At 33.2% G+C, this 22844-nt stretch overlaps 1 protein-coding gene across 1 annotated transcript in view; it reads left to right on the plus strand.

The window, feature by feature from the left end:
- LOC115885228 (pleckstrin homology-like domain family B member 1) overlaps positions 1–22844 on the plus strand; it is a 185547-nt gene that overhangs the window by 94821 nt on the left and 67882 nt on the right. The window contains exons 4-5 of the mRNA XM_030904064.1: positions 16269–16442; positions 18211–18420. Coding sequence (XP_030759924.1) covers positions 16269–16442; positions 18211–18420 — 384 coding nt within the window. The remainder of the gene's footprint in view (positions 1–16268; positions 16443–18210; positions 18421–22844) is intronic.

Raw genomic sequence — 22844 nt, forward strand, 5'->3', positions numbered from 1 at the left:
AATATAATGCACAAGTTAATAGGCCAAACTACTCTTCAAGGCTAACTACGCCACCCGACTAACTACTTCTCATGACTAACTACCCTACACAGGGTAACTGCGCCACATAGGCTAACTACGCCACACAGGCATTGCGCCACATAGGCTAACTGCAGAAAGTAATAGAGCTAAACATAATTCAATCAAGATCAATTTGATAATATTAATACACAAATATATTTGTAACTTCTATTAAAGTCACATAGACAAATATAAATAAATCACTATAAAGAAATACTTCAATATTATCATCTGCAAATCATCTTTTCTTTATAATCAATCAAATATCTTAAAATTTATTTGAGATTCAGAAATATAATATATCACAATAAAAACAATAAACCATTAACCAACTAGTTGCTCAGTGAGATAAAAATAAACTCACCTTAATTAAACTTCTTATTCGGCACGGCAAGGCAACTCAGAATCACCACAAAACCTTAATTAAACCTGAGAAACTTTAATAATTTTAATTTAATAAGTGCGTACCACTTCTTTCTCTGACGCTGTCTAATATTGTTTTAGACGGTGATACTGTATTGCGTGTTATTTGAAACCTTTTTGAAAAGTGTAGGTACCATGAATTTTGGGCTTGTTTTTGTTTATGTTCAGAATTCCATCGCGCCTCGACTTTTGAAATGTTTATTTATTTTACATCAGATAAAGAAATCGTAGCATAAAAAATAGAGTTCTTACATTCATTATAATAAAATTAAAACTTAAAAATATTGTAATTATATTCCTGCAGTTTAAGTGAAAATTTTGTTCCTAAATATTTACTATAAGTACATATAATAAACGCGTGTTCACATATTAATTTTGTGGAATATATATCAATATACCATAAAACGAGATGTAATTAAAGAAATATCATCGTAATAACAGCTATTTTAGAAATGTTTAGGTTTACTTATTTCACTGATATTTGTGAAAAAAAATCCTTTGCTTCGGATACTGATTGCTTCGGATACTGATACCATGTTTTGAAAAGAAAAAACGCCAAAAAAATCCTCCACGCCCTCCTCACGAGTAGTTTTCAGGCGCTTTTTAGAATCGAAAGTAGGTCGAGGCAATCCCAAGTGGGTAAAGACAACTGGAAATAAATCGAAATGCATCAAAGTTGGGCGACGAAATGCGACCTTAACATGTTTCGAAGAGTTTTTCGCATAGTGTAGACGCTGTTTAAGAGATATGTATTTTCAATTGTAGGTGAACAAATTGTTACTCCTGTATAGGTACGTTATAAAAGTAGAAAGTTGTTATTTTTTACTTTTTTATTGTGTTTTACAAATAATCACAGTGAATTAATTAAAAAATAGATTGAATGGGATATTCCGAAAACCGTAAATAATCGGACGAGCTCCGATTGAATTGTTTTTAGTCGGCCGGGCGTAATATTCAATTGCGGATAGAGACAAGGGTTTCCGTATATAATGATTTTCAGTGAAAATGGAATGAAAAGGCTAGCGCAAAACACGTCATTCGCCCGACAGCTTTAAACCCTATCGGCGTGATATTGCATAGCCATGGAGGGATTAATTTATCAATCAGTTAAAGTTTGTCAATTTATTGTTCTGTTATAATGGGATTAAATTTGATTTTTCACTGTTAACACTTCTAACGACGTCAAAGTTGGCTTTGGAAATGTCGATTGCTGTCATTTTATATTATTATGTAAAATTAATATTTAATTATGTAAAATTATAAAATTTATGTAAAATTAAGCCGACTTGACCAAAGGTTTTTTTGTGTACTTAATGTAAAATTTAATTTTATTACTGATGCTTTTTTATTCTCTATTTTTTAGAATTTTTTGATGCACCATACTAGGGGGTTGTCTTTTATATTTTCCATATAGAAACATAGTAGGCGCCTGTCAATATACAGGATTGTTCACCCCATACGACACGGAGTATTGTAGCTAAACTATTAGATGTTTACAATTTGTAAGTTTGGGTTCGTTGAAGGACTATTAGAGCTACAATTTAAAAATATGTTTATAAGATACAGTGTCCCAAATAAATAAAAAATATCAATGTTGTATTTTTTTAAACGGCACACCCTGTATATTATTACATTTTTAGGTTCTACGATTAAAATAAAGATAAATTTGATTAGGTTTATCACACTTAAACCTTACCGTTTTTGAAATATTTTCAATTTTGTGATATTGCAGTAAAAATTTTAAGGCTTTATTTCTCGAAGGGTATGAAAGTTTTTAATACTAAATATTTACTGAAGTTTAGGTATATATATTGATCAGGCATTGTGTTGAAATAATAAAAATAATACTACCTCATACAGAGAGTCTACAAATTTATTTTAAATAATTTATAGCTTTAAATGGCATTAACTTGTTTAATTTAAATAGAACACCCTGTATATTTTAGGATAATCAGATGCACAATTCAATTGGCTATCAAACTGTATTATGTCATTTTTTACCTACCCCTTCAAGTTTTCGTAGAAAATGCATTTTCTTATAATTTAGACCTCATTTATCAATCCATGGACATTTTAGATTGTTTTTAAAGCAACAAATGTACAAAATGTACAGGTGCTAAAAACGATAATATTACTAGCCCATTTGTATACAAAAAGAAAACTATTTAAATCTTTATAAAAGTACACCATTAATTAAATATACCACCTTTATTTCCGCCTAAATATTAATAAATTACATACTTAATTGTGTTAGTTAATAAATTATTCTAAATAAATATGGATTTGAATCAGAAATCAATATAATAATAAGTTATGAAAATGAACGTCTCTGTTGTTATAAATAGGCATCCTCAAAAAATGAAATAAAATTTTTAAGGTGTTACTTTTACCACACTCTCTAAATACAAATACAAAATTCAGTTTTTAGTATTTGGAACAATTATTATTAATCAACGCAAACAGTCAATTAATGTAGTTTGAATACTGGAATCATATTAATTATAGGTCCTCGTTAACAAATGTTTAAACAGTTTTTTTTTAATTTTTTTTAATGAAATAAACGGAACCATATCGACAATATTAGTATCTCTGTACTCTTTAAAAATTTATAACATCTTTAAAAATAATCTAAAATGTCAATATTCCATGGGTATATTGATAAATGAGTATGAGGTCTAACTTATAACAAAATGCATTTTCTACGAAAACTTGAAGAGATAGGTAAAAAATGTTATGGTATACTTAAATATGTCTAGAGAAATGAAGCATTAAAATGTTTACTGCAATCTGACAAAATCGAAAATATTTCAAAAACGGTAAGGTTTAAGTGTGATAAACCTTAATCAAATTTATCTCTATTTTAATCGTAGAAACTAAAAATGTAATAATATATAGGGTGTTTCATTTGAAAAAATACAACTTTGATATTTTATTTATTTGGGACACACTGTATCTCGTAAAAATATTTTTAAATTGTAGCCCTAATAGACCTTCAACAAAACCAAAACTTACAATTTGTAAAAATCTAATCGTTTAGCTACAATACTCCGTGTCGTATGTGGTGAACAACTCTGTATATCGAATGTCAAAATTAATTGTCATTTTTAGATAACTTTATTGCTAAAGTTTTAGGCCGCTTCGCTTAAAGCTGTACCCAGCTGTACCTAAACTGAATTTTTGAAGTTGACGAGTCAGCCAAAAAATGGAATTTAGCCGAGAATGGAAAAATTTACAGGCAATATTTTTTTTACAATTTTCGAAGACAGATGTCTCAACAAGAATGCCTTGCCAAGTTGGTTTCTGTTTTCGACAATAAAGGTTGATTCTCACTATACCTTCCGTTTCCATTCCATATCCATTAATTAAGAATGAACTGCGTAGTCAAAGGTACAAGTCCCCATAAGATACAGTCAGATTCGTCAAAAACGCAATTTTGAAGATACCAACAATCGAATGGCATAACTGATTTCAGAATTAGTTCCAACCGACGCAAAAATGCATTTCTCTTCGTGGAGAATACTTTGAAAAACAATAGTATTTAAAAGTTATCTACTGATTTTATCTCTATATGCAAAATCTAAAAAAACAACCCTCGTATTGATTGAAAAAGGCTTAGGTATTTTGTCACTTAAACATAAATTTAAAATTCCCTGCATAGAACAAAAACGGACACCAACTTATCAGTGCTCACAAATTTGCTTAACCAACAAAAAATACATAATGTTTTATGAGGTATATCTCCTCCCGTTGTCAGAAACTAAACAAAGAAAAACCATTTAAAATGTTCCAATGTAACTACTTAGGGAACACTTTAGTTTCTCTTAGACACATCAATTAAAACTGTTGATTTTTTAACATTAAACATTTAGGGTGTATTCCGCTGCTTACCTTGGTTATGGTTTTATGTTCCGTTTCTATCGGTTTCCTGAAAGTTTTCTTATTACGGAACGCGGTTCCTGAAAAAAACAAACTAACCAGTGCGAGAAGGCTGGTTTTCTGGTTTTGTTTGTCAAAGTCATTTATGTGACAGAAATCAAGCAAATATTGGAAGTTCGAATGAAATTCTCATTTAATTTGTAAAATTTGTGATAATATTTTGTATTTACATCCAAAAATAATGGAGGTAGGCAGTAAAGGTAAATAAATTTCATTAACTAAATAGAATGACTTTTTAGGACCATTTAAACTTATCATACAGCCATTCTTTCTTAAAGTCAGGAACATTTAAAGTAAATGAAAAACAAGACATCAAGTAATCGTGAATATTTTGTAAGCTATAAAAATATAAATATTGGTTAGATTTGTTTATTTATTATTGATCTGTTTTAATATTGGACCTGCAAATCTTCACTTGAGCTGTCTAACGAGTTTAACAGTTTATTAATAAAGTACTTTTCAATATTAAACAGCATTGAAAAGAAGAAGCAAACGTAAAAGCAGAGAATAGGTACATTAAAAATGCATAAAAGATAAATTTTATAATAGAAATATTGAAAAATAGAAAACGTCAAATTTGACGTTTCCAGTTCCAGTATTTTACCAAACCGTTCGGTATCAAACCGATGTTTTCAGGAACCGCTCTTTACCGTAGTTTACCGGTCAGGTTCGCCTCGTTTTGCAACGGAATACAGCCTTAGAGACAATCTAGTTCGCATAAACTTTCTTTCTATAACATTTTAATACATATAAATGTTTTCCATTGGTTTCGATTTTTAGCGCGCCCTGTAGATAAGAAACCCTTGAAGTGAAAAAAAAATGATTTTATTTATAAACTAAGATTTTTTGGGGGATTTATTTTCTGTATACATTTATTTTAGCTCTTAAAATAAGTAGACGTTTCTATAATTTTAAAGTCGTATGTTATGACATGGACTTTTAATCTGTCAAAAGTAACTTTCCATTAGACTTGTTTTATGTGAACTATACGAATGAATGTAAACACGAAATGTTGGCAGCTTTACATTGCTTAGGTTACTAACGTATGTATACCGGACATCTACCAATTACAATTTTTACAGTTTATAAAATAGATATAATTGTTATTTTATCAAATATGTAGGTCTAAAACAGAATTAACTAGTATAATCGACATACGAAATCTCATGTAAATTTTGAAAATGTAATGTTAATAAAGCCTGTGACAAATAAGAGGGTGCTATTAATGCACAAACTAATAATCACAGAATTTAATAAAAACTAACTTTCAAAGTGGTATAATGTGCTTATCAATCAAACTTACTTTTCTGACTGCAGTCAAGAGTAATAAAGGACCTTTATTGTCACGTTCTCGTTCAAAATAGTTTTAAAAAAACAGGGAAACTACAAGCTCTTTGCTTCGACTGTTTAAACACTTCGGTATATTTTCAACACACAATTTCAAGAAATGCAATACAAAAACTCGAATATTTAGTTCTTAAAAGAACTGTTTGTACTTAAAAGTGCAATTTTTAAAAAAGGACTATGAAAATAGGCAAAAAACGAGAATTACTGACGAAGATTCCACTAGAACACCATATTATAGAAAATAATGACTGACACTAGGAAAATTGTCAAATAATAAAGGACAACATTGCTGAACACGGCGCAATGTGACCAACATAGCGATAATAAAATTCGGTTTAAACTAATTTTTGTAGCTTTAATCGAAATAAAATATCTGTTACAATCATTTGCTCTATAAAGTAAAATGAAGAGCTGCTCAGTATGCTTTAAAACATGATATCCCTTGATCTAGCCACAGCGCGAAAAACTGACCAATCAAATTCGATGTTTTGTTTGCAGGGTTAGGGCTCAAACACACTGACGACCAGGTCGCACCGGCCAGGCCGCACCTACTAGAGATGGGCAAAAGTAACCGGTTTTTTGAATAACCGGTATTTTCCTCTAAAATAACCGGTTATTTAAAGGTAGTTTTTTTTTCACCAGTTAACCTAATAACCTTGCATTACGTTCAATAACCTATAACCGGTTATTCGAAGAAGCGAACGGCACGGATCTTCCAGATATTACGACGATAACGGGAGATCCCGCTCCCGCTCCCGAAACGAAAATATATGACATGAAACATCAAATGTCAAAATTAAATCAGGCATCAGGCGAACCCTGATGATAATAATCAAAACAACGGCCGAATGGCCCTCACAGGTCAGGCCGTAAAACAAAGTACTAATGGCATAGACTACTACTAGCCACCAGCTAGCCAAGTGATACGAACCTAACTTCAAATAGATTCTCTAAATTCTATATTTAAATTTTAACCGACTTTAACGGATTTTCAACGGTTCTTCAAAGTTTTCCATGGTTTCGCCCAGTTTCACCCACGTTTCACCGTAAATATATTTTATTTGTACTTTTCTGAAGTCTCTCTTGAAGCTTAGACTAAAGAATACAAAATTGAAGTTCAAAAGTAATGAATGAAGATAATCTTTCATTATCTATTCATTCAGTCTCCTTATTTTTCTTTGGTATTTGATTAAAAATAACTTGGTTGTAGATTGTAGAACTTGTGAGTTGTGTGGTTTATTTGAACGTTAAGTAATTACTAGTTTAATATTTAATATCATATCCATGTCTACTCAAAAAGTGAGGTTAGCATTTTTATTTAAATTCATTTTGTACATATATATTTCATACTTACATTGCTACAGGCGCAATGTGACCAACATAGCGATAATAAAATTCGGTTTAAACTAAGTTTTGTAGCTTTAATCTAAATAGAATATCTGTTACAATCATTTGCTCTATAAAGTAAAATGAAGAGCTGCTCAGTTATGATTTGAAAACCATATTAATTTAGCCACAGCGCGAAAACTGTCAATCAAATTATTATGTTTTGTTTGCAGGGTTAACCTCAAACACACTGACGACCAGGTCGCACCGGCCAGGCAGCACCTACCTCTAAAACTATTAAATCAAATGAGATAACGCACACTAACGTCCTGGCCACAAGTCCTGGCCGTCCGTTGGTCGTTGCGACAAGGTTGCGACCAGAAGACTGCTCGGAAATATTATTATTTTCTGCCGCTTGTTGCCGGTTTTCTTCCAAATTAATAATTTTTCAGATGAAATCCCTCAAATTCAAGGCACAATATTTTATTTTCTATAAAATATAGTGTTTTAGTGTAGTTTTTTCACACGTGCAGAAAATCCAAAGAAATAGTATACAGACTGGATCAAAGGTAAACTTAAATCTAATCCCTTTTTTTTATCAAGGGTCGATTCTAGTAAAAACTCAAAACATTTTTATATGACATACCTACTCTATTTATGGTTGGTATGATACCTGTTATTATACCTTTGAGTTTCGATGGTAAAAAATAAAAAAAAATAATATTTAAAGTTTTTCTACAGCCACTTGTTTTTTTTATTAAATTAGTTTTTTTAGTTGTATTGTAGTCATGTACAGATTTTGCGATATATCGACCGTCTTCTGTTATGGACAGACGGGGCAGTTTTTGAACATTTCTCGCGGAATTCATTAACTCAGTGGGGGTGAAAGATACCCTCTCATAACTGCTAAGTATTTCTAATTCTTGTCTAAATTATACGGAAGAATAGGGAACCTTTATTCTTCCGCAAATATATCCGTATGATTAGATCCATGGGCACTAAGTCAGGTGGCCTCGACGGCCAACGGCTGGGATCTTGGTTAGCTATTCAATTATTCTTGAAATTGGCTGCAAAAATTTGCTGATAACTTCAGCGTTCAGAGGCGGTGCGTCGTCTTGCTGGAAAAATATGTTTTCGAGTTCCATTAAGGGCATATCATCAATAAGGGGTCCAAAGCCTACTATTTAAAAGTGGCGAGCTTTTAAAAATTGTGTATTTCGAAGGGGATTATAACAAAATATCAAGTGTGCTATATTTTTGGAAAGGTAATTTTAAATTCTTTTCAGTTAATTAAAAATATAGACGGTGTCCCAAATAAAAAATCAATTTTTCTGTTGATAACTCTTAAATTATTAATTTTTAAAAAATTATACTTAAACCATTAAATTCTACGTAAAAGGTGCTTTGGAAATGTTTTCATAGAAATACAAAATTTTCCAAAGCAAAAAATTACAGCGATTTGTTAAAATGCACATTTTTGAAAAACACCCCGTAACTCCGAAACGGTAACAGATATCGATGTGCGGTTTTCACCATCATGTTTTTGATGAAAATTGAGCTCCAGACAGCAATATTAGTTTTCGTCTATCTCCTATAGAAAAAGGTGTTTCCAGTTAAAAGCGTCGAATTTGACCCACCCTGTACAAAGAGGACAACTGTATTTTAAATATTATATTTAATTTAACGTTTTTCAAACAGGGTTCATTAGACTATATTTCTACTAGGTACATTATTTTGAAAAAAAAATTAAGAAAGTATGGTGATTCTTCGGTATATTGTAAACATTGAAATAACTGGAAGCTAAACTTTCTACCTGCTTATATTTAGAGCCAGTGTCTGACGATCTTTTTTTACGATGGCCCTAATACATATATATATACTAACTAACTATATTGACTCCAAACTGCGTTCTGTGAAGCCGAGCCGGTGAAATGGGTATATAAATCTTCTGAAGGAATTTGCATAAGTCGCTCAGTTAGCGGAGCACAAGCGTAGTGCGCAAGACTGGATTTTGAATTATCGATCGGATCACCAGACCAATAAGAGACTAGACGCTAGCACCAGCTGTTCATTCGTACGGCTCCGTCCAACTTCGTACGGCTTTCGTTTGCGTTCCCGTTCGACAATTGGCTTATCCTCATAGCAAGGGCTAATCGATATTCGGAATTTTGGAGTTGCGCTGTTGCGCCAGTGTCTCGCTAACAGATGAACTTATGTAAAATATACATGAACCGGTTATCTAGTTGTCTCTAACTCGGCTTCGACTCCAACACATTGCAGAGATAGGCGAAAATCAGTATATATTTGATATGTATATGCCCTAATATGATTACTTCTAAAGTCGATAAGGGCGCCATATCAGTAGAAAAAAGAAACAGAATATCTCCCTTTTTGTCGGTCGCGCGTACACAATACTTTTTGTTTGTTGTAAATAGCAACTTCGCTTTTTAGTTAACTCGGATATTTTGACAATTCTGAAACAATATTTTCTAATTGATAAAACGTAAAAAATCGTAAGATCTGACAACTCTGTTGACACTGGTCGTTCATATGGCCGCAGCTAAAAACGCAATGCATCCAGCCAGCCGACGGCCAGGTCGTTGCGACCTGGTCGTCAGTGAGTTTGAGCCCTAGAATATTATTGGTCGGTCGGTTGGTTGTTTGTCATTTCGTGGCTAGATCAAGAGTCATAATGTTTTAATGCGCTCGGTATCTTAAATTATACAACAAATTTAAACATTTTTGGCAAAATTTCATTTAGTCAGGTTTATAGACTTTAGGCTCAATGTCGATATTATGATGGATGACGTGCATCGGAAAATGTTTTGCGATTACAATAGGATAGAATTTGAATAGCACTTTTCGGCATAGTTTAATAAATTTCCGGATCCGAGACAATTTAACTAAGAGGGATTTTCTTGGAAATCTCGGACGCCTTGCAACTCTAACCGTCATGTCCGTGAAAAGAAATAGAAGAACAAAACATAAATAAACATAGGTAGAAATAAATCACCCATTTATACAAGACATTTCTGTCGAATTTTTATGAACTGCTTCCGAAATTTACCCGCCTTGCGCCGTCTATTTTATATTACACCCTGTATGTTTGCCCTGCAATCTAGATAATGATCTTTTTTAATTTGACACCCAAAGCGAGCCGATATCGGAGTGGAAAAAAGTTAATCGCGCCCACGCAATTAAAGTAATCTGGTCTCTGTTTACAGTGGAGATAAGGTCGTTAATCTTGCGTACCTGTTCGGTGTTTGCGTCGTTCCGAGGGCAATAAAAGCACCGAAACTGACATAACGGTTGTGTCGCATCCGCCCCCATTCCATCGTATTTTCGTCACATCAAAGCGTAGCAGATGAAAAAAAAAGAAAAAAAACTAGAAACCGACCGCCTTTGACGAGTCGCACGAGACGATGAACAGGGTTGGTAGCGTAAACTAAGATAATATGAAGTGGTATAGATTTATTTGGGCTATTGGGTAATAAGTTGACGTAAAATATTTAAAAGAGTTGTCTCTTTGAGAAATTTAATTTAATAGGTAACAATCAAACACCAGGCAAAAACCGACATAACTTAAGTTGTCAGCGCCATTTTCAAACGTAACTTAATTTTAATAAAATTTAAATATTCAGTACTAATACACACAAAGAAAAAGTGAGCATGATAAAATGATACTATGCGGGAAATAGCTTAGACAGTGTATCTGACATGTTTCGGTTAATTTCCCCTGAACATTAAAATTAAATTAGGTACTTTTGACAATGACAAAATCACCTGACTATTGACTAGTGTTTGATTGTTACCTGTTACGGTTCTAATTTAAAAATAGTTGCAATCTTTTTTAAATTACTCAAAATCGGCTGGTCCAAAATTGTTCAAATTTGGCATGTGCATTTGTATTTACCATACATAAAGCTTTAAAAAATCTACTGCGACTTCGCTGTAAAATCAATAGCGGAGCCAATATTTGAACAGTTCAAAATTTGCATGGGATTTTCTATGTTTCCAACGACGATGCACCATCCGGTACATGCATACATAATATACATACTGCCATTACTCGCTCACGAGTATTTGACACGCATCAGAAGATGGTCACGCATTTCATGAGCTTTTCTGTGACTGAAAAGCCCGAAACGTGATCTCAGTGAAAATCTCATTGCTTTGTTGCCTCTTTATTTTTTGGTTATCGCTGTTAACTGAGTTTACTATTCTTCTCCATTGCGTTCTATTGTGAGCTGCTTCTTTCCACTCATTCTACATGTTAATCCTCTTTAATTTTTGTGGTAAATATCCTTGTACCTTTTGAGTTGTCCACCCGGTCTCCTCTTACCATCTACAAGCTCACTGTAAAGCAGAGATTTTGATCAGCCCATCTTAAGCGGGATTTTGTCTTCAATACTCTCGCAGTTAGCTTTTTCAAGGACCGATACGTTTGAGACATCATGGAATCAAATGGTTCTTAAGAGTTGTCTTAGGTGTCTCTGTTGCCAGTGTCGGACTTAGGCCTAGGCCAACTAGGCCCGGGCCTGGGGCGGCAAATTTTGAGCATACCAAAATATTTATTTTTTTTTTTAACTTTTATTTGTTCATAAAATATTTCGAATATAGCCTTAGCCGATTACATATTTATTTACTTAACTATTATTATTGTTTAAATATATAATTCGCTTGGGTTATTTTTTACTGCATTGTGCCATGCATCCAGTTAATAAATACAAATACCTCGAATATAAAAAAAATAAATTCAAAAACGTTAAAAAAATTATCAAAAACGCGTTGGTCTGCACGAAATGAAGCTTGCCAATCACTATTGTCTTCCAATGAAATAAAATCCACGTTGGAGTCAATTTCTGAAGACGATACCGAAAAGCCTAAAACCCGAATTAGATGCTTCTAGTCTCGTTAAACAATTCAAAAGCCTAGAAATGGGTTTTATGGCGGTATTTTGGACAGACGTTTTAAATAGATTAGATGCTGCAGATTTATATAGCTCATTGGAAAAATATTTTTCTGAAATTAGAAATCTAGATAATACTAAATCATTTGAGGAATATGAATGAAGAGCCATAGAATTGTTCGGTGAGAAACAATATGCGGCAGATAAAAAGAGAAAAGCGAAACGGAAACGACAATTTGATGAAACCAGTGATAATGAAACTCTATTTAACGCTAGGGACGATTTTAGGATAAATGTATTTAATGTTATTACTGATAAATTAATCCTTGAAATTTTTCCTACAAGAAAAGTGCCTACAATGACTTTTCAACCAAATTTGGTTTCTTTAGTGATTTATCTACTTTAAGTATTGACGACATTACCGATAAGTCCAGACATTTAATAACCTGTTATCCAAATGATTCCTGTTATCCTGTTATCCAAAATTAATACATTTTCGTGAATTTATAAAATGCATTAAGTCAGCAAAACCACCTGCTAGAGAGCTTCTTAAAGTAATTTATGAAAAAAAACGCTCAAGACTGTTTCCATATACTTTCACAGTATTAAGAATCTTCACATGTACTTTTATTACTAACTGTTCTGCTGAACGCTCGTTTTCTGCATTGAAACGTATTAAAACTTATTTACGGCCCACTATGGAAACAGAACGTCTAAATCATTTGGCAGTTTTACATATTGAGTCCGACCTTTTAAAAACTATGAATTACGATGAAGTAATTGATAATTTTGCGAACAAAAAAGTACGTAGGAAACCTTTATAGGCATATAAGCAAACCTTATAGTTTTGTTGTTCGTCTGTTGTCATTTTATATGAATATTTTAATATTTATTTTATGTTCTGTGTTGATCTGTTCTGTCGGTCTATTCTATTGTTGGTCCTGTATTCAATTTTTTTTTATATCCGTAATTTTTTTAATTAAAAAAAATGTTAAGGGGCGGCAATTTTTTTTGGCCTGGGGTGGCAACTTCGTTAAGTCCGGCCCTGTCTGTTGCAACCGATGCGTTCATGTGTCGGCGGTACGGCACCAAGGTTTCGCTTCCATATAACATGGTGGGGTTTAGTATTGCTCTGTACACTGCAAGTTTCGTTTTTGTGCTCTAGTCATGATTGTAGAAAACCCTGTCTTTTAATGTCCAGAATGCTCTTGAGGCGCTGCTAATCCTGTGCTGAATTTTAAAGTCGATATTGGCCTTTTGCGAAATCAAACTGCCGAGGTAATTGAATTCCGCTACATATTGCAATAGTTCGTCTCCAAGTTTAATACCATTATTGTGATGTTCCGGGGGAGTGCACATGATTTTAGTTTTATCGATGTTCAGCTTAAGGCCTAAAGCCTCGTATGGTATATGTGTTCAACATTTCTTGTAATTGCTGTAACGTTTTTGCAACTAGAGGGCAGTCATCAGCGTGTGTCAGCGTATTGAAGTTCTGTGATGAATTTTAAACGCCTTTTTGCCCTGAGACTTTTTATGTTAAGGTACGGTTTTGCTGGAGCCGTCAACGGTCGCCGTCCACGGTCGCCCTTGACGGCGCCTACTGCAATTCATTGGTTTCAATCGTATTTGGTTTCAATAGGCATGGTTTCCTGAGCGCGTATCATCGCCTCCGCCGTTCTTTCCCGGCGCTGCCGACAGCGCCTGACTGCTTGATATACCAGTCTGAATGCGCCGATGGGGTTTTTAACTGCAGTAGTTGACGCCTTCTTTAAATCATTTTCCACTATACTGAGCACAAAGTAAAATTGATCCTTGTTTAATCGAAGAAATTCTCTGAACTTCTTCTCATCGCCTATCAAATGTTCACTAATTAGTAAACTGAAACTTTCTTCGTTACGTCTTCTAAGAAAAATATTATGAGTTGTCGACCTTTTTCTCATTTTCAAATATTTTATAATTTCTTCGTCTTCTTCCTCTTCTAAAAGCAAAAGGGCTAATAGTTTTCTCTTCATGATGATCACTAACCGGATCGAAAGCGCGACTGTTGGCGTCTACCGTCGCCTGGCCAAAGAATACATAATAAGATGGCGTTCAACGGTTGCCGTCGACGACAACCGTCGACGGTCGCCGTTGACGGCTCCAGCGAAACCGTACCTTTAAACAGACCGCCGCGCGCCGTCGTATCTGTATCTAATGCCCAATTCTCTCTTCTGCAGTTTACTGTCCACTATAATTGACTATAATGGAGAGCGCTGTCATAAATAGAACATGTTGAACAAATTTGAATGGCACTTCAAAACAAAATTTCCATTTTTTTTTTCATATCCAAACAACTCCAAAACACATTCAGCCACGAAAAGGCCTCTAAAACCTTCAAACAAACATGTAATCAATGCACGGTAAATACATAAATGTATGGAAGGAAAAGATATGGAACGGAAGGGAAACGGAACGGATAGTGTGCATTTTCCTATTCATTACATGATATAATATTTTATGTAAACGGAAGGGAAACGGAAGGTATAGTGAAAATCGACCTTTAGGGATACTATTCAATATTTGGTTACTTTCCTCTATGATGGTTGAGGTCTATAGATATTGCCTAATTTCTTACCTAATACTACCCTTTGAAAAACAGTAACAACCCTGACGATGAGTCAGTCAGTGGCGCGATATAACTCGGGTCACGTCAACTCTGATATGACTAATAGGGACTTTCTGGAGTGAAACTCTGGTTTATTTTGCCGGTAATCAGATGAATTAAAAGAAAGGATTTGCAGGACGACATTAATTTTTACCTTACCACCAAGATTCCAAAATATTGACACTATTAACAATTAGATAGGGAACCAGCAGACTATTTTTTACAAAGGTATATTTTTACTGCACTTTTACTGTATACGGTCTGGTGCATGCATGGTGCATGTCACCTTTTGAATGACTAATGGGACTTTAAAATAAACATGTCTCTTTTAGGCACTAATGAGCTAAAATAAAACAGAAGACAAAAAAAATAGAAGCTTTTACTTAGAAGTAAACTTTTCATCATAATAAACCAAATTTAAAAACTACGACTCGCTATTATATGCTATTTATCATAATTAAAGTCACTTACTAGACTAATATTTGCTAATATATAAAATCCTTAAGTGACTGACTCACTGATTAATCACGATCCTGCTCAAACCACTCAACGTAAGAAGCTCAATTTTGGCATACAGGTTGATTCTAGGGTGTAGAGGTCCGATAAGAAGGGAATTTTCGAAATTCCAGTTCCAAGGGGGTGAAACCACCCCTCAAATATTACAATATTTTTTATTTAAAAAACGGCCAAGTTTCCGAAAAAACGCTTAAACACGTATATTTTATTTTGTTTTTTTACATATTTTAAGATTTTTTAAAAATGTATACAGGATGTTCCGAAAAATCTGGTCATCACACATCATGATTAATCACGATCCTGCTTAAAGCGCTTGACATAAAAAGCTGATTTTTGTAAAACGAATTGACTTTAGGGTGTAGACGCTCGATAAGAAGGAATTTTTCGAAACTCGAATTCTAAGGGGGTGAAACCACCCCTCAAATATTAGAATATTTTTATTTAAAAACTGGTGAGTTTTTCGGAAAAACTCTTAAACACGTATATTTTATTTTGTTGTTTTACATATTTTAAGATTTTTTAAAAATTTATACAGGGTGTTTCACAAAATATGACCATTGAGTAATCACGATTCTGCTTAAACTGCTTGACGTTTAAAGCTGATTTTTTGCTAAACGAATTGACTGTGGGGTGTAGAGGTTCGATAAGAAGGGGTTTCTCGATTGTTTCCTCTCATGCTGACATAAATGTTAGAAAATTTTATCCAGTTTGTATGTTAATGGAAATTCTTGCTTTGCTTTATCATCACCATTACAAATGATTAATTCGACGCGAACGAAGTCGGGTACGCTAGTTGGTACTATATTTTTACTTAAAAAACAGAACAATAATTAGAGAAATAGATTTTTCGAAATCTACCCTATTTAATACTCCATTACGGATTTAGAAGTTTGAAAATAGGAATTTTGGAAAGAATAGAAAGTTCTTTTAATATTGAATGAAGCTTTATTGTAATTAACTTTGTAAATGGTCAAATATCTTATGAAGTAATACTGCAATGATTTTTTCAATACTTTTCCCAACATGTGTGCACTGTGCACTGTAACAAAGAAAAACTAAATAGCGATTGTTACAATAATGCGAGGATTATCACTCAATTTTTTTCAGGTAGGGTGACCTTAGGTAGCGGTCCAGGGGTGGACATCCCTGTTCAAGGAACCGGCGTGTTGCCTCTGCATTGTCACATCGAAAACAGCGAGGGCGTAGTTACTATTTATCCGTTATCCGAGAATCTCTCTATAGATGGGGTCAAGATCAATGAGCCTACTAGATTATCGCAAGGTAATAAGTCTTAATTTTTTTAGACATTGTTTTTGATATTTTTCATCTCATTCTATGTTTGATGAGCTGTACATAGATATACCGAATGCGTCTCAAAAGTGGCTCACCCCTATAACTTTTTTATTTTTTTCAGATAATATATATATAATAGTATATGACGTAAATTAGGATTGATTGACGTATTCGATTGTTTTTCGTCACTTCTTGTTTCACCGTAAATGACAACTTTTGATTTTTTAATGACACCCTCGGTACTTTTTTAATTTACTCGATAGAATATGACACTCTGAATTGAATGACATATCATATGTCAACTTTTGATATTTTCACATATATAGTTTATTTGAAATTGTAACATACGGTTTATAACGATAATTTGACTCGAAATACCAAGTGTGTGGTACCAAATTATTCATAAAAAATGCTTTTTCCAAATATGATAATGAGTCACTACGTTAATTAAAATTTTATCCACAACAATCTATCCATAGATAAAACCTATCAAAGAATGAAAAAGAAATGATATTACCATAGAAACGCGTTTTGATTTTACATATATCAAAATATTGTTGAATTTATTCATGTTTTTTCTAATTTTGTCTAAAACAGTATGGAAATTTCGAAAAGTTTAAACGGGAGTGGCCATTTTAGAACAAGCAAATTTTTTTATGAAGAATGCATTTTTCTCAAAATGTCAATAATAAAGTTTTTCCTCTTGTAAAGACAATCCGGAGACATACTGTAGATTGAAATTTCAAATATGATTTTTTTTAGGCAAAAATTTCAAAAGTTGACATATGAGATGTCATTCTATTCAGAGTATCATTTTCTATCGAATAAAGTAAAAATATCCGAGGGTGCCATTTAAAAAACAAAAGTTGTAGTCATTTCCGGTAAAACAGGAAGTGTCCAAAAACAATTGAATACGTCTGTCAATCCTTATTTATGTTCTTTACTAACATACCAAATTTCGTTTTTTTAACTGAAAAAATAAAAAAGTTTTGGGGGTGAGCCACTTTTGAGACGCACCCGGTATATCGAGAAACTATGGTTACGCTCGTTGAATTTGACTGTTTTTGTCAGTTATTTCCGTACTTTTATGCTAAGGCGTAAAAGTGATTTACTTTTATGCATATTCGTTAAAATGGCTCGTTTATATTGTCAATCACGTCGCAAAAACTAATACTTTTATGACGTTTGAGAAAAAATAGGATGTTCTGTTTGGAGTAAAAATGACTATTTGTGCTTCGCCTGTAATATCGGACTCATTTACGCTTGTCTGTCAAACGTACAGCCTCATTTCGCGTAAGTATCATTTTTACTCCTAATAGAACTAATAAAGTATCATTTTTACTTCTAATAGAACAATAAAAATATGTATATAATCGAAAAAAAACGGCGTTAGCGATGGCTATGAAACGAAGATCGCTGTCATTTTATACAGGTTGTTAATTTGTTTATTACTCGCTTCAAGAGCTTTACGGTTGAAATATGACAACCTCGGCCCGCTCGTCGATAGACGAAGCTACGGGACAAGTCGGCAGGAAACCCTATAAGCACCGTCTATAAGTGCATGCGTTCTCAATAGGCAGTGTTGCCATTCTGTTCTCCTATAAGTAACTGTCCAGTTAACAACCTGTATATAAAATAATATGGCGAATATTAGCGATCGTCATTTCCAAGCCAACTAAACACCGGTTTTTTTATAACACGATACTATTATTGGAAATATTAGGTTATTTGTAATTAATTTTTATATTTGCCCTAGGTGTTATGATAACGATTGGTCGATCGAACTACATGCGATTCAACCATCCCGCCGAAGCCAAACTCATGAAATCTGTCCTGCCCAATCCACGAATCTCGATGGCGCCGATCACGTTCGAACCGGCCGACGTCAGCTGTCAAGTCAAGTTCAATAAAAAACCGCCGGTGGCGCCCAGGAAGAGTCCGAGAGAGTCGCTGTCGGACAGCGGAAGTAAGAAATCCACTTTTATTACGGTTTGTGGTGTTTAAAAAACGTTGAACGAGGTCTGTAACGTCTAGACACATCATTAAACTAGAATGAAAGGTTTACGGGCTCTATATTTTTGTAAAAGAAAAGGTTTTATTGCATGTTATATTTACCAACGTAAAATCAAAGTAATCGGTCTGGTTGCGTGGGAATCTCAGTGGTCACCACATCATCATATTTAAATATTTGTAACTAAAAGCGAGATACAACACTCCATTCATAAAATACCATTTGTTTACAATCATAATATTATACAGGTTTGTTCACACTATTCTAGATTTGACGATTAATTTAGATTTTGTGAGTGATATAGGATTGTTGGAGTAAAGCTACAATTTAAAATTATTTTCCAAAGCTACATACATACAAAATAAAAGTTGTATTTTTAAATGGAACACCCTGTATATTATTACATTTTTAGTTGCTACGATTAAATATAAAGGTAAATTTGATTAGGGTTTACCGCACTCTAATCTTACCGTTTTTGAAATACAGGGTGTCCCAATATTCCGTGACTTACTACGTATTTTTGGAATCAAAATAACTTCACTGGACAGAATGTACCTCTATACAGAAGTGCTTCGTTTGTCCGCTAGAGGCGTCAAACATTAAAAAAATAATCACATTTTTTTAGATATTTTAAGAACCGTTATTCCGATTTGAATGAGATTTTGGGTGTCTATGTTTTGCTAACTGCTCTAACATTTGACTTTCACAAGATTCAAGAAAAAGTACGGGAAAGGTGAAAACTACCCCCACCCCTACATAAATTTTAGTATAAATATTTTCCAACTCCGACGCAACGGCCGCTTTTCTTTTCGTAAAATGGTCCCTCTAGTATTTAGTTATTTTGTTATTTTATCTCACTACATTTCTTTGTCATCGTGGCTTGGGCAATTTTTAAATAAATAAATAAATAAATGCCTTTATTGTCAAAAATTTTTTACAATTTGTAGACAAAGGTAAAATAAACAAACAAAGTAAACAAACAAGGTACACAAACAAACAAACAAAAGATACTACAAAACATTATACAAATAATATTGTCAGTCTTATTGTTTAAAATAAACATTTATATAAATGTTCACAATGTCAAAGAATAAAAAAAATAAAAATAATATTCAAAAATATTTAGATTATAGTAAAAATATCAATGACCTCTAAATAAATTTATTTTCCATTATATAATAAATTTATTTCGGTGTCATTGGTAAATATAGCAATAGCAAACATTAGACCAGTGTTTACAAGATCAAATTTGATTATCAAAATATAATTCATTCACGGCGTAGAAAGCCTTGTCTAGTAAATAAGAGTTCAATGCTTTGCGAAATGAAGAAAATGATGTTATGGATTTGATTTCAAATGGCAGGTGATTGTGCATTTTTTTCGAGTTGTATAATATTGAACTTTTAATTAACTCTGAGCGTGGGATAGGTAGATACAGATCTTGCTCCGCGTTCCTGAGTGGATAAGTGTGAGATGGCCTTTCTTGAGAAGCTGATACATGCTTACGTATTAGGCAAACGGATTCAAATATAAATAAGGAAGGAAGAGTTAATATTTTTAATTTTTTAAAAAAAGTCCTGGCAATGAGTTCTGCTGTTTAGTCCCAGTGAATATCGAACAGCTCTCTTCTGGAGCTTGAAAATGCGGTCAAATTGAGTCGCACAACACGTACCCCAGAATGGAAGGGCATACCTGAGGGGGGACTCAAAAAGTGCATAATAAACAGTTCTAGCCACTGACAAGTCAAGCTCCTTAGAAACAGATCTTAACGCAAAACAGGCAGAGCTCAATTTTTTCGACAAAGTTTCGATATGCATGTCCCATTTCGGAGAATTGTCTACAATAAGCCCTAAGAATTTTACAGATTTTACGACGTCAATGGTGGTGTTGTTAAGTACAAAAGGCTGCAGCGAGTTTTTATACAACAAAGCTTTAGTTTTAGAAATGTTGAGACTCGGAGGTTCGAATCGCACCAAGATTTAATGGTGATTATGTCATTTGATATAATCCTATGAAGTGCCGTGACGTCCTTGTTGCTCCAAGTGGAGCTAGTGTCGTCGGCAAAAAGACATATTTTGCCACTGATATTTATGTTAGCAATGTCGTTAATAAAAAGTAGAAACAAAATGGGGCCCAACACTGAGCCTTGTGGTACTCCTCATTCTAGAAGACAACGTGGTATCCACCCTCACAAGTTAACTTCTGTTACTCAGAAACGACTTAAACCATTCGAGAGATGTTCCTCTAAACCCATAGTGCTGCAGTTTATTAATTAGGATCTTATGATTTACACAGTCGAACGCCTTAGAAAAATCACAAAAAATTGTTGCTGTAGAATGATGGTTATTTAGGCTGGAGTAAACTTTATTAAGGAGGGAAAACATAGCGTCATTTGTGGACTTGTTGCTTAGAAATCCAAACTGATGTTCAGTAAGTATTTTGTACTTAAACAGAAAAGATACAAGCCTTCCTTTAACCAACCTTTCTATGATCTTAGATAGCGTTGGAAGGAGTGCAATTGGGCGATAGTTAGAAGTTTCATCTTTGTCTCCTCCTTTATGCAGAGGAATGATTATTGCCGTCTTAAGACATTTTGGAAAATTACCATTTTGGAATGACATGTTTATGAAAGTTGTTAGGTGATTCAGAGTGCTTTCTGGCAGATTCGAAAACATTTTTAACCGGCCAAGAAAAGTCACTATATACAAACATTAGACGATCAAATTTATTTTTCCAAGGCTACTTCTTTAAAATTCAGTGGTTTTATCACATCCATGGCACTTTAGATTGAAATTTAAAATGCTATTTTTTTACATGTCAAAATTTGATATGTCATTCTATTCAGAATGTCATTTTCTATCAAATAAAGTAAAAATATACCGAGGGGTACCATTTATGGTCATAGACATCCGTACTAAATGCGTGTTTTTTGTTATCTAAAAATATGAAAGAGTTATAGTGGTGCCACTTTTGAAACACATCTGATATAGTTATAAAATAATTTTAAAAATAAAAATATTTCTTGCCATATAACCACTTTTTGTAAAATTTCAGCTTTCAAAAATAATGAAAAACTGAATAAAAAAAGGTTTTCAGTATTTTTGAAAGCTGAAAATTACAAAATAGTCGTTTTATGGCAAGAAATATTTTTATTTTAAATATTACATTGATACTGCAAGAACCCTTCACTTTTTATGTTATAAGATAATGCATATGACAATAACACATCTATACTCGGACGGGTCGACTATCAAGCAACAAAAAAACAGCAATAATAGCATTAAATATATCAATGTAAAATGCTTCCAAAAATCGATCCAGTCGTTTCGGAAATTATTCGGGACAGCATAAATAAAATAAAAACGGTAGTTTATATTTTAGGAATAGGCAAATAACAATATAAGCTTACGGGAAATCGTCGATTCTGAAATATAAAACAGGCATTTTATTTTTGTGCGCAGGAAAGTTTTATTGGAGTTAATTGTTAATGAAGGCTTAAAAGAACAGATAAAAATTTTCTGTGCAGTAAAAACTCGTTGTGTTTAGGTTTGGAATTGACAAATAATAATATAAGTTTATGCAAAACATAGTACACTCTCTGGAAGTCTCGTCTCGCATCAAAATCAGGTCTGTATACCGGGTGCGTTTTAAAAGTGGCTCACTCCTATAACTTTTTATTTTTTCATATAAAAAAATGGGATTTGGTATGTTAGTATAAGACATTAATTAGGATTGATTGACATATTCAATTGTTTTAGTTACTTCCTGTTTCACCGGAAATGACTACAAGTTTTGATTTTTAAATCGCACCCATTATTCGGTAGAAAATGACACTCTGAATAGAATGACATATCACATGTCAACTTTTGACATTTTCGCATATGGTTTATTTGAAATTGTAACATGCGGTTCATAACGACAATTTGACTCAAAGTACCAAGTGTGTGGTATCAAATTATTCGTAAAAAAATTTTCGAAATATGCTAATTATCCACCCTCGTTTCATTTGAAAAAAATTGAGATATGATCAAAAATACGATTTGGGCATCTTTTAACCGGCCAGGGCAAGACACTAAAAACATTAGACGATCAAATCTATTTTTCCAAGGCTCCTTGATTAAAAATTAGTGTTTTTTTAACACATCCATGGCACTCTAGATTGAAATTTAAAATACGATTTCTTTTTAAGCGAAAATGTCAAAAGTTGTCATATGATATGTCATTCTATTCAGAATGTCATTTGCTATGGAATAAATACCAAGGGTTCCATTTAAAAATCAAAAGTTATCAAAGATACCAAATCTCGTTTTTTTATTTAAAAAAATAAAAAAGTTATAGGGGTGAGCCTCTTTTGAGACACACCCGGTATAGGGCTGCCC

This window comes from Sitophilus oryzae, unplaced genomic scaffold, assembly GCF_002938485.1.
Source record: "Sitophilus oryzae breed Bouriz unplaced genomic scaffold, Soryzae_2.0 scaffold_377_pilon_pilon, whole genome shotgun sequence".
NCBI lineage: Eukaryota > Metazoa > Arthropoda > Insecta > Coleoptera > Curculionidae > Sitophilus > Sitophilus oryzae.